Source organism: Pelodiscus sinensis, chromosome 3, assembly GCF_049634645.1.
Source record: "Pelodiscus sinensis isolate JC-2024 chromosome 3, ASM4963464v1, whole genome shotgun sequence".
Classification (NCBI taxonomy): domain Eukaryota; kingdom Metazoa; phylum Chordata; order Testudines; family Trionychidae; genus Pelodiscus; species Pelodiscus sinensis.
Genome location: NC_134713.1, coordinates 105,890,374 through 105,904,064, shown reverse-complemented (window position 1 = coordinate 105,904,064; position 13,691 = coordinate 105,890,374). Strand labels below are relative to the sequence as shown.

Sequence of the window (13,691 nt, the reverse complement as noted above, 5' to 3'; positions counted from 1 at the left end):
TAAATAATGTAATTCCTTCTATCTGATTTATAAAACATTTTGGTATCTTTTGGGATGAATGACAATTTTATATATAAACGTACAACCATTAGGTTAAATACACTCCTGGTACAAAACCACTAAAAATCACTGGAAGTCTGATGTTAGCCTATTAGCAGACACACACAACAGGTGTACATAACAGTGTATAGTAAGTTAAATGTGCCAATTCATACGTCCTCCTTTTCCAAGAATTTAAGGCTTTAAAAGAAGAAGTTAATTAATATTTTACAATAAAGCTAACTTCAAAGAGGCAAAAATCTATTTGAAATCTGGCAGGCACTTTATTAATACACGATACAGTATATAATTTGTTTTTTAGCTGGGAATGTCATTAACTAAAATTACCTCTTGTAGTTAAAAGCATGCTGAGGCATGCAGGCTGATTAAAATAAACTGCTCGAATGTTATGTAGAAAGAAGTCTTACCTTTTGACCGTATTTGTGAAGCGTCTAGCATCAAAAGAGATTTTTCTCACAGTAATGACATAGATTAGTTTGCAATTGAAGAGAAGCTAAACGTTATTTCTATTAACTGCAGTAAAAAGAAACAAGAAAGCCTTGTAACTGGTAAAGTGCCTTACCTTGAAAAGTTGAGGAAATGAACATGTCTAGTGAATAAATAGGGCTGCTCAGCAGTGCTTATGTTTTTAATCAATTCCATCTAAAAAAAAAAAAAAAAAAAAAACAAGAATTACAACTAAATCAAAATTACCTAATTAAACCAAGTTGTGTTTTTGGACAGAGATGGCAACACCCAAACACTATATAATCATTTAGTCATCTAGACCTACTCCCCCGCAAAAAATCAGGCTAAGACTGTAACTTTAGTGTGGTTACCCATATAAAAAGGGATAGATGGCAAAGCACCATGAATCTTAACACCAATGTTATCACTGTAGTAGGAATCAGTGTACTATACCATGAGTTTATACATTTTCAAATGTTAATTTCTACTTTAGAGAAAAGTACAAACTAAACTCCTTACTCAAAACTTTCAAAATTCAAATTCAGATTTGGGTAAGTGGCCTCTATTTTCAAAGTGTATCTAAACTACTAATCGCAAATCCAAAATGCGATGTGTCTGAAATCTGCATCAGAAAATGTGGAAGGAGACTATTTTTTATCTATATATTTAAAAAAATGTGCATCTGTCTGTCTGGATCGGTTTGTTCAAAAACTCCTAAACAGTAACAGCTAGGACTATCAAATTTGATATGCAGCTTCCTCTTATCCTAACTCAAAGCAATGGTTTGGTTGTGCCAAGAAAACAGGAAGTGCTGGGAATGGGACTCTTTTTCATAATATGGAAAGAGAGGGGGCTGCTGTTCAGAGGGATGCGATACTGCAGAGTGACTACTGGAGGCAACCGCACAAGCTAGAAAACGGCCAGCAGGGCTGAGGCTCCGCCCCCTTGCCTGCATTAGACTGGGTAAGTAGCCTGTTCTCCCCTGCTCCCAGTGTTCCCTCTAAGCCAGAGATGGGAAATAATTTTTGACAGGGGCCATTCCAAGATTTTGAAGTGATCAAAAGCCACACTCTTCCATGATATTAATGCAGGAGATGTGGGGTCTGGGATGGAGGTTGGGTGCAGAAGGGAGCTAGTGTGGTTACCCGTATAAAAAGGGATAAATGGCAAAGCACCATGAATCTAACACCAATTAGAACGGACTGGGGTGCAGGAGGGAGAATGGAGTCTGAAGGGAATATGGGTGAAGGAGGTGGTTGTGACTTAGGGCAGGGGACTGGAGTGCAGGGGTTTGGGATGTGACCTAGGGTAGGAGGGGATTGTGATCTGGGGCAGGAGATTGGGGTGCCAGATCTGGGAGGAGGTATGGTTGTAAGAAGGGAACAGAGGGTGTGGGTATGTAGAGTGGGCAGCAGAGACTTGGGGCAGGAAAGGGTTAGGGTGCCAGAAGCAGGCTGTGGCCAAGAAACTTACTTGCCAGCTACCAAACTAGCCTGCCTGACTGACTGCAGAGCTTAAAATGTTTCCCAGCCAGCCAGCCTGCTTGCCTGGCCTTGTGCTTCATGAATAACTGAGCCAAGAAGAAGGGGCATGGTTCTTCTTGGCTGCCTATTACTCCAATAAGCAGCTCACATTGGCTGGGATCTGCCAAAAACTGGCCAATGGGAACATGTTGGTGGCGGGACAGCTCCTAAAACTTCCTCCCTCCCCTCCAGTTTTAAAACAGAAATGGAGCCCTGCAGCTGCGTTTCTGCATGGCGCACAGGGCTGCAGGGCAAGCTGAGGAGCCTGCTTGGGGCTCCCCGAGGAGCCTGCCTGGGGCTCCCCGCTGCCACCACAGGCCGGATGCAGTGGCTTGGCAGGCCAGATCAGGCCTGTGGGCCTTATTTTGCCCAGGCCTGCTCTAAGCTGTGAAGCAGAATAGCTTCAAAGGTGATTGATCAGCCCTTCCCAGTCAGTCAGCTGGGCCTCTGAGTAGTTGGGGCTAATTAATCACCTGAGAAGTTGTGCTCCTGCACAGCTTAGAGCAGGGCTACTCAACATGCAGCCCATGGGTTGCATGCGACCTGTGGCCTGTTTGTTTGCGGTCCGTGGGTGGGAGCCAAAACAAGAAAGTAGTCAATATAGTGGTCTTCTGGCGATATGCATTTTAATAGTTAAATTCCTGGACTGTCATTGCGCATTAAAAGTGCTGTCATTTGGGTAGAAATCAGGTAAATATTGCATTTTTATTAATATCAGCAAAACTGACTTAAATGGGGCCTATGTTACGTATTATGTAGTCTTGCCTTAATCTTTGTATTTATGCCCATTAGTGTGAAAAACGTTATTTGCATATATATTTACATATATATGCAACTATACTTAAGTTGAGGCCCTAGGCATGTGCTGTGAGTATCATTGTGGCCCTCAGGGATTTCAAAGTTGAGTAGCTCTGGGTTAGAGGGAACACTGCCCCTGCCCCAAACCTTTCACCACCTGGCCCTTGACCATAGCACCGTGAGGAGTGGGGCTAAAAAGAAGGTCCCTGCTGGATGTGGGGAGAGAGACAGCCCTGCCAGACCAGACTCCCCCCACAACACTCTGAGCTCCTCCTTACTCCCAACCTCCCTGGCCCCAGCCTCCTGCCCTAGTCCCAATATCCCCAAGGCCCTGCCCTGACTCCTGTACCTCCCATACCACCAGCCCTCGGCCCTTAAGGACCTGGGCAATGCTGGATAAGCCCTCTAGTTTTACATAAGGATAATAATTTCTATCATTTCCAGAAAATACAGAGAGTATGAATGCATGTCTGTTCATACATATATAAGGCGACAATTCCTATCTCTTCTTCTGTATAACATATTTAACATGTGAATATAATCTACGTTGCACAATTTTTTTTTCAAATAATGGTCTTCTGGCCTACTGCTTTAGCAAGAGTTTAAAATCTTTCCATGTAAAATAGCTGACATGAAAAATGGAAAAAAGTGTGTGCATATGCATGCGCCCATGTATGCATATATATTCTCACGTGGGCAGACTTCTAATTTGTACAGCATTCTGGAAAATGTCAAGGGTCTGAACATGTTAAATGAAATACAGTATATGCAAAAAATTCCAATCATTCTTGTTACTCTGACTTTTACTTTCCTCTTATTTTCTAACTGGCAACATCAAAAATTTCAAGGCTGTATTACAGAATAAAAGACACTGAACATGACTGCATTTGAAAAGCACAATAACTATACTGGTAATTTTATAAACGGGGTAATGGAAACTAATGAACAACATGGGAAGAATCCTTAAAGAAAAATAGTGATAGAAGAGGATGAATTGCTCTAATCTAAAATTCTTCTCTAACTTGTATACATATATTTAATAAATAAATATAAATAGAGAACTGAGAGGTCAAGAATTTAGAAGATGATTTCCCTCAATGTTATGAAAGATTTTTTTTTCTTAAAATTGTATGGCATCTTACCCGCCACATGTGAACACAGAGAAATCTGGCATCAAGCCTGTCATTCAACAGATATGAAACCAACAGGTCTAATGAATAACCATGCTAAAAACCCAACAGAGTTTAAGAGAAAATGGTCTTTTGACCATACCTATATCAAACTGCATCACAAAGTGTCATGCCAATCCTTATATATTACATCTAGAAGTTAGAATAAAAGGGCAATTAAGCTTTAACTAAAATATTCTCTCTCCCTGCCCTCAACAACTGATGTTCCCTGAGATATGTATGAGGAGCACCCATGCAGCCACAGGATTATTTCATCTCTCTTGTTAAACATGGCCCTCTACTTATGTCAGGTCAAGTCTACCTTTGCTTGTTGCAATTTACAGAGATTACAGACCCTTTAAAAAGGGCGATTAAACAAAGGGCTGAAAGGGAGAAAGATAAGAGGAGGAGAGATACTAAGGAAAGGGAGGAGAGGAGTAAGTACTCTTTTATATCCTAATCTCCTACCAATGAATTCTTAAAGGGCATCAGTGAGCTGTAATAATAAGTAATTAATCTTTGAGGCAATCCTGATAAATCATGTGAAAATACAGAAACTCACCTGACTAAATATTTTATTCATTTACCCCCCCCCCCCCCCCGAATAAACCACAAGCAAGAGACTGTAAATGTCCAGTGTAATCATTGTTAGTAGCCACTGGATTCCTTGATCCAAATATAAACATATTTCAATGTGGCTCCCACAGCACAGTGTTCAGAGACTAGTAAAAATGCTGTGGCAAAGAAAAAGAATCTAGGCAAAATAAAGCAGAGAGATTGTCTAGGTCATTCTTGAATGCACAGATTAGCAAAGAGTGTAATAGGCTGGCAGTAAGGTAGATCTGGAGAGTTGCATGCAGATTTTACACAGCACCTGACCTGACTATAATGTGCCTGGTAGCAAGGGCTAATTAAAGTCAATCTCAAATTCTTGAGCTGCAATAATATGCACCCTCACTTGAAAACAGGCATACAATTTTGTTTTTACATATATATATATACACACACACACACACACACACACACACACACACACACACACACACACACACACACACACACACACACACAGAGAGAGAGAGAGAGAGAGAGAGAGAGAGAGAGAGAGAGAGAGGTCTATAGTGTATGTATAATATATATGAACAAACAATGCAGATTTCAATAAAGGAGGACAGTGCAAGGAAAACTAGAAAGGAGTTTGAAAGAAGTATAACTGTGTGACATTTTGGAACTCTCATTGGCCAGGACACCTATGCCCACATTCTCCATGAGCCTCACTCTGATCCTCACTCTGAGTAAGATCTATAAGCATGCCTTAGCAAGACTAGAGTAGATCAAGAAGAAGGTGATGCTGAATAAGGAAGAGGGAGGAGACACTGAGGAGCGGGAAAGAGGAATAGACTTTGTGAAGAAAATGGAAAGAGATAGAGTAGATACAAGTGTAAACCATTACTGAGAACCTTTCCAGGCCAGCAATAGGTAGAAGGGAGATAGAAAGGAGTGAGAAACCAAGAAATGAGAGGAATGGGGGGATGGGAGACACAGAAAGGAGGAGAGGAACAGCAGGACATGCAGAATTTTAGGGGTGATAAAGATAAAATGAAAGACTGGAGAGAGGGGGAAGAATTAAGGAAAGGTGTGTTCACTCTGATAAGGCATCTGAGGGAGGCATTTACTGTTTCTAGAGGCATTTATGTCCTCTCTCTAGATACTCTCTGACATCTCCTGCCAGGGATTATTTTTAGCCTGGCTCATGAAGACAGTTCTGAAGAACAAATATTTTTCCTTTGAAATGCACTAGATTACACTAAATGGTGTATATCGAAACAGGTTCCATCCAGGTCACTCTACTCTCAGTCTTAACTTAGTCCTGCCACACAAAGAAGAGAAGGGAGAGGGTAAAGTGACAGGATGTTTCCAACTAATGCAGCCCTTGGCAACACCCCAATGCTGAAGCTTGGTTGCTGGCCAAAAGTGAGCACTTACTGGTGTAATGTAATGAATTGTATTTAAGGAAAAAAATATGAGGCAGAATATACTGACAGGTATCTGGGGAATTAGCAAACAAAAACACAAAACAAAAAAACCCTCAGAAATGGCCTATCAACCCTACAAAAACAACTGTGTTAGCACAAATTATCTGCCATAGTTAGAGTTGCCTCTCTTATTAAACACCTATCTGCATAGTCAGAGAAACCTGATTCTAGAAATCTATGAGAGAACAGTGAGTTAAACCCAGAGAACAAGATTTTAGCTTAGGTCCAGACTTGCTCCCAATACTATGAGCAAATCAGGACCTAAATTAAAACAGTGTTCACCAACATGATTTCTTGATTGGTTCCCAACTTTAATGTTGCTGTAACATTTTTCTGCACTGAATTTTAAACAGACCTATCAACTACTGAAGCCCAGATCCAGATGCATATACAAAAGGAGACCCGACAAACTATTTTTAAAGGAATATTTATCTTAAACCCACTACAGCAAGAACATCAGAATGAAGAATAAAACTTAGCAGACACTTCCTCCTTCTTTCCGGGAAGTTTCAGGCCAAGTCTCTACTAGACCTGGAAGATCAGCTTAAAGAACACAACTCGAGCTACATAAGCAACATAGCTGGAGTCGACATAGCTTAAGCCAAACTTGGCACCATCTCCACAGTGGGAGGTCAAAGGGAGTAAACACTCCTGTTGGCTTCCCATGCTCCTTGCAAGGAGTAGGAGTACCGGCACCAAACAGGGGTGCTCTCAGCATTCGATTTAGCAGGTCCTTACTAGACCCACTAAATCAAACACTAGAAGATCGATCTCCAATGTGGCAAGTGGAGACATGGCCTCAAATTACTATCTTCATCCAAGGGAGATCTTCAGTCATGCTGTGAGAAAACACATCAAGTCAGGATGGATCAGCATCAATAGTGCTTGAATTCCCATTGCTGCTGCATTTGCAGCTGAAGTCCACGAGGTGGCATAGTGAAATGCTCACGAGAGAACTGGATGGGGCCCCTTTATGGGGTGTATCTATAAGCATGGTGGATGGCATCCAGCCATATCATTGATTAAAAGCTAAAATAATTCAGACTTGAAAATAGCACATTTTGATTTTCCTCTATCAGCATTATTAGCTCCCTTGCACAGACCAGTTGCCTTTTGATTTTAATTTATAAACAACATGTTTTATTTCATCAGAAACAAAATCAGTAGATAACCCGGTCTGAAGAATTTGTTTGCTGTCCAAGTTCATTCAAGTTCAAAATGTAAAAACACTGAGTCTGGCATGACTTTCCAACTGCACAGTGGTGTCAGTTTACAATCTCTTCTAATACTAATGAAAACCAAGAAAGACATACTCTCTTCCTCTCTCTTTCATAACATTTTAGCTTCATACGGTCTTAATTTCAATCTTTACAAAAAGCATGTGAGGTCAAATAGATATAGGCATCTTCAGGCACTGTTTATCACTTTAATCTGCACTGTAGTTAATATTTCATTTTGGTAGAAAATTCACATCTGCTTCATCATCAAAGGAATGTGAATCAGTCTTCATTTTCAGCTCTAAGATACTGAGAATTCCTTCAAAAATGTTCTAAGTATCCACACTGCTCAGAATATTTTTCCATGGCAGGCTATCTTTTATAAGAAATTATTTTACCTTTTTTGTATTTCACAGTTAAAGTACAGATAAAGCTGACTATCCAAAAAAAAAAAAAAAAAAGAGAGAATTATGTAATTTAATACAGAAAAATCACACAAGGTAGATTCTTGCTCTCATTAAGTACCTGCAACAGGCAATCAATATATAAGTAGAATTGTGAATCAGAGTCTAAAAAGGTTAAGAAGGGTGATGACTTAAGCATAGTGATATCTACTGATGTAAAGTTATTAATATAATATTAATTAGGGACATAAAAATAGTTTAAAATGTAACCACGTAACTACTAAAAATCCTAACAGTTACACAATTACATTCGCTGTAGGCTCTGCAGTGTAAAGCTTATATATAAATTTTATACTGCAGAGCCCACAGCAAAGCCTCCCAATGTATAACCTGCATTGGGGGCAGGAGGAGGGACCTCACTGGGCCCCCCCATGGACAGGTGCTCCTCCAGCCAGCCAGCGCAACCCTGGCCTGCAGTGGCCCCACAGGCCTTGAGTGCATGGAGAGATACTCCACCCCTACCGGTCAACTGTTTACATCCTTAATACTAATAATTAGCATTAATATTACAAGTATTAGTATTACAAGAACTGACTAGGATACCAATGATTATTCATTAATATCATATGTAGATCTTGTAATACTAGTTTAAGTTAGATTGGTCAGTATGACCAGGGCTCACCGAACCATGGCAAGCCCTGCTTGCCAGCCATGCTGCCCGGCGATCTGTGCATGCGCAGATCGCCCGAACCCAACACTTTCGGGTTACAATCTACTCGCCATAGGCGAGTAGATTGTATTATTTGTCAAGCCCTGAGTATGACACTTCTTGGGACACTGCAGTCCCCTCACCAATATTTGCCTGAAGGATGAGAAAGTCTTGTCTGTGCCTGATATGGTTCAGATCCTAGACTCCACTGGCCACAGGCAACATAATGTAAGCGGGGGAATGGTCCCGCTCTTGTGGGGAACTTTCCTGGCTTTTATACACCCCAGTGAAATGAACCAGCGAAAGGATCTGAGTCCCCGCTCCCACTTCCTTTACCCCACGGCTCCCTGATCCTGAGGGCTCCCCCTCCACTCTCCTGAGTAGCAGAGCCCTTGAAACCCCAACAAGGCTGGGCCCAGGTTTCCTGGGGCTTAATCCCTGACCTTGTAGTCACTAGGGGCAGGAGTTAGGGTGTCCCCACTCCGAGGTGCTCTCTTTACACTGCAGGCCTTCTTGGCCCAGTGATCACTTCATAAGGTTCAAAGCAAATACAATTTATTAAACATCAACTGATTAAAGAGAATAGAATAAGAAACAATGAGAATGGTTAAATGAGAACTCACAGCCCTGCTCTGTAGCACAGGGACATCAACACAGCAGTCTGCAGAGTGTAAGGACAGTTCACAGTCTCTTCCTTAGAAGCCCTGGATGTGCTGCAAGGGGCTGCAGGCTGGACACGCTTGCTCTGGCAGTGACCACACAGCCTCAGTCTCTAAGTGGCCAGACCCCTCTCCCAGTCCAGAGCCTTTCCCCACACTTTGCAGGTCCCAGTAGCTCACCACATCCAGCTGCAGGCTGTGCTGCTTGGCCAGTTCCAGCTTCTTGTGTTGTTTCTCTGTTCCTTTTGGCTTTCTGAGCACTGCCAGTCTGCTGCTCAACACAGGGTCTGCACTGCTTGGCCTGTCTGTGTCTGTTTCTGTCGCTGCAGGACTTCTTCTTGTACTCCTCTTTCAGATCTCTGTCTTTGCAGGACCTCTTCTGCACACAGCTTGTTTGTTCAGAGACAGAGCCAGAACAATCCCCACTTACAACCTGTCAGTCAGGCTGAGCTGGAGTGTTGACTGCTTTCCATTGTCTCTGGGGTCTGTCAGTCTCATGAACCCTTCCCCTTCTGAAGCTGGTAAACCAAAAAACTCCCACAGAGTTTTAGTAAGGGGTGACAGTCCCCTTACAATAAGCATTAACTTCCAGGCATCTGCAAGCCTTGTGTTCTCTGTACCGGTCAACGATAGACACAACAGCCCTGCAAAAATGACAAGGAGTCCTGTGGCACCATATAGACTAACAGATTTATTGAAGCATAAGCTTTCGTGGGCAAAGACCCACTTCGTCAGATGCATGTAGTGGAAATTTCCAGAGGCAGGTTTAAATATGAAGGCCAGAATAAGGCTAGAGATAAAAAGGTTAATTCAGTCAAGGAGGGTGAGGCCCACTTCTAGCAGCTGATGTGGAGGTGTGAACACCAAGAGAGGAGAAACTGCTTTTGTACTTGGCTAACCATTCACAGTCTTTGTTTAATCCTAAACTGATGGTGTCAAATTTGCAGATGAGAGTTCTCTTAGCCTCCTTTTGGAGTACCCAGCCCCTGTTCCACTGAACAGCTACAGATCCTTTCATGTTTGTTACTCTCACAGGAATGGTATATGCCAGCTTGCAAGATTCAACTCTGCATCACCACACCATTTAACACATATAATGAACAGTAAAACAAGTTCATCATCAAAGAATGGAAATTCAATGGATAGTGAGAATATTGGAAACAAACGATTACCAATAAAATAAAACCATGACATGTTTTCTAGAGACTAAACTTAACTAATGATGGATTCCCCCATCTCCTACAAAACAGGTCTTCCCTGGTCTTTTCTAAGTGTGTTCAGTTTGGCTGAGACCTTGTCTCATAAGATTAAGCCCACTAGCAGCTTGCTTTCACAGAATATGGAGAGGTTCATCTGCATCTCAGATAGTGAACTTTTGAAATTCTATCTTAGCCCCAAATAGGGTATCTCCTGTTGTTTGTTCCTCCAGCGCCTGCATTCTATGGATTAGTATTTTGCTTGTATTGATAAGTTGTGCTCATTGTAAGCATACAATACTCAGTTTCCACGTGAACTGTCAGAGTAAGATAAGTGTCTCTCCATGCCTGCTTGCCAGGAGTATGTGAACCATCTTTTGGTGACCTGCCTTATTTTAATTTATAGACCTAGCAAACAATTTTCAGCATACATCACATTTTCTGTGTATACACCTCATAACGGTTATGACAGTTGTGGCACAAACTTTCAGTAAGGAGTTTATATGACATTCCTTTGGTGAACCCATGAGATTCCCGTACCCATGATCTCTTTGTTAGTTGACATCAAGAGATCCTTGCATCAGAGCCAGATACAAATCTAACCATTTATTTCCACAACAGAGCCTGCTCAGAACCATGTACGTGTTTATCTGGCTACAGCAGTGCTCTATCTCTAATTAGCCACAAGCAGAGGATAGAATGGGCAAACTTCATAGGATGAGATGGGTTAAAGAAAGCAGTGAAGAAGATACTATCAGAGCATGTCTTAAGTATATGCAGTCCCATAAAGTATCCAGAAGTGCTTAACTTTACTTGACTATAGTGAATGAAGTTAAGCACTTAGATAAATCTTTGCAGGATCAGGCCCTAAACATGCACTTTAGAGGAAGGATGAGAGGAGATAAGCAATAAGATCTTCATTTCACAGATGAATTTAAAGCAACACAAGGAGCCTTTACCAGAGTCAGAATTTGAGCCCAAATCTCATTTGTTCCAGCTCAATACCTTTATCACAAGATCACCCCCTTCCTCTTGCCACGCCACTTAGCAGATTTAAGATTGTCACTGGCTACTACACCAGATTAAAGATAGGGAAACATTCCAATCCCTCACAATACAGAAAACATATGAAAACACAATGACCAACACACATTTCCAGGATGGCAGAGAGCCACTATTCAATAAAATACAACACCCCCCCCCCCCCCCCACACACACACACAAAAGGCATGTGGCCATAAAATAGAATAAAAAGATACACAATTCACATCCGGACACATCCACAACAGTTAAGCCTGAGCTCCACAGCAACATATCTACCACCATCTGTATTCCCTCACAATCCAATTCACAATCCAATAATTTGATGACTTTGGGAGTGGAGAAGAAAATGTGTGTGTTTATTCATTGTGACTTATTTGCTGCACATGATATAAATTCATAATTTTCTCTTAACCTGAAACATCTTGGTTGGAGTTCAACATGGGAAAGTCCTGTGTGTCAACTCGAATCAAGAAAGGAAAATGGCCCTCCATTTTCTTAATAGGGAGATGTACGACAGTATCAAAATGAAGCAGGTAACTGGCATGAAAGACAGGAGGGACTCTATTATGATGATTTTGGGATAAATTTCTCAATCAATCAGAAATGAAACACACATTCAGCATAAGTACATAAGAATAATTGTACCGACGGTTCATTTATCTAGTCCAGCATCCTGTATCTGAGTTTTATAATGGTAATTGTGAGAGAAATGTCATAAACCAACCCAAATTGTTGGTTTATGAACAGTAGCACAATTTTGTTTTTCATGCACAAAGAACACACGTTATGAATTAGAATTATTTATTTTTATTCATTTAAGGAACTGAATTGAATGGAAAACCCCCTCTGAATTGCCAGCTTGTCTATAACAGCATTCCACTCCTTGCTATTTTCATGACATAAGGAACTACGAATTCAGTACAACTTGTGAACACTGTTCTTACAAGGGAACTGTCCCTGGGAGCAGCTGTGTGTAGTTTTAGTTTAAGAGGCCCAAACCTCAGAAAGATATAGACGCCTAACTCTCACTGAAATCAATGGAATTTATGTGCTCCTGAGGATCTGACAGAGTCAGCAAAGAAAAATGCTCACCACACTGGGAAAACACCTTTGGCAATGTGCTATTCTGCCCGGAAAAAAAAAAAAAGGCCTAGTCTCCACAATGGCAGTGTCATGGGCTCATTTAATCTCAGAAGACAGCAGTAAATCAACTAGATTATTGTTTCCATTATGGAAGGACACTGCACCAACTGTAACCATGGAAGTGGTCAGCTACCTGCTAATCACCCTTCACCACACAAACAAGGAGAGCCACGTATAACAGGTAACAGATCTGGGAAGACAGTGATGTGGGGGTGGAATTCTAATCCAGAAATTGCTTTTTACAATCTCTCAATTTTCTCCTCAGTTGAAGGCTGCAAATACTCATGATCCTGAGAGAATGGCCTGACATCATAGGTTTTAGTATTTTTTAATACTCGGTGACAAAGACTGCTGTAATTAATATTTATAGACACATTTCCATATGGTGATTGTGATTTAGCCATACTACTTGATCTGTCGTATATTAAGAGAAGTATATTAAACAATATATCCCTATCTTTCATAACTTTAAAATGGAATAAGCACAGAGCATCTAAATGAGCATGAACCACTTACCTGTTCATTTTTGGTCAGTCTGGTTTTGTTATGAATGTCTGATGTAACCAGGTTGAACCCATGTCTCTCTGACAAGATTCTCAAAAGCAAAACCACAGTTCGACTCCCACACTTTCCAACTCTGTTGTACACCACTTGGCTAGGGAAAGGAAGTACCTATATAAAGATTGAAAAGAGATGCAGTGAACATACTGGTCTTTCCATTTCTAGTACCTCAGAGCTACATACATTTGCCTTGACTCAAGAGAAAAAGTCTCTGAGGGCTAGCCATGTTAGTCTGTAGCTTTAAAAACAAGTAACCCTGTGTTTGTTAGAGACTAACTACACATAGCGAGTATCGTGCATTTTTGTGGGCAAAATCCACTTCATCAGTTGAGATGAACTTGAAAAAAGAGCGAAAGATTTCCTGAATGCTACACATGTCTGTGTGTAGGTCAGGAATGTTCCACTGCACTAGCAAGCTACAAACACATATTTGGATTTTGTAGAATATTAGCGGGAGACTCAATAATTCAGAAGAAAACGGTGATGGAATACGGTGACTCATCCCATGAGGTTCTAGTTTAAGATTATAGCATATGCCAGTCATGATACAGACATATCACTGCTTCGTGGCTTCTATTTAAATGAGATCACGGGCTTAAGCTTGTTGCTTGTGTCCATATCTAGGCCTGCCAATGGAGGGAGGGAACAAAAGGGGCAATTTCCCCATGGCCTGGAAATTCAAAAGTAGTGGCAGCTGGAGCCCTGGACTTTTAAAATCACCTCTG

At 41.2% G+C, this 13,691-nt stretch overlaps 1 protein-coding gene across 4 annotated transcripts in view; it reads right to left on the bottom strand.

Moving 5' to 3' along the window:
* The window catches only part of UST (uronyl 2-sulfotransferase), a 233,848-nt gene that overhangs the window by 103,750 nt on the left and 116,407 nt on the right, over window positions 1–13,691 (bottom strand). For 3 of the 4 annotated variants that reach the window (XR_331477.4, XM_025180626.2, XM_006114947.4), the window contains exons 3-4: window positions 12,922–13,077; window positions 623–702 (exon numbers count right to left, since the gene is read on the bottom strand). Coding sequence is in view for 3 of the 4 variants with exons in the window: in XM_025180626.2 (XP_025036411.1) it covers window positions 623–702; window positions 12,922–13,077 (236 nt within the window). In the remaining variant the exon portion in view is untranslated. The remainder of the gene's footprint in view (window positions 1–622; window positions 703–12,921; window positions 13,078–13,691) is intronic. The other variant, XM_075924400.1, reaches the window with a different exon arrangement.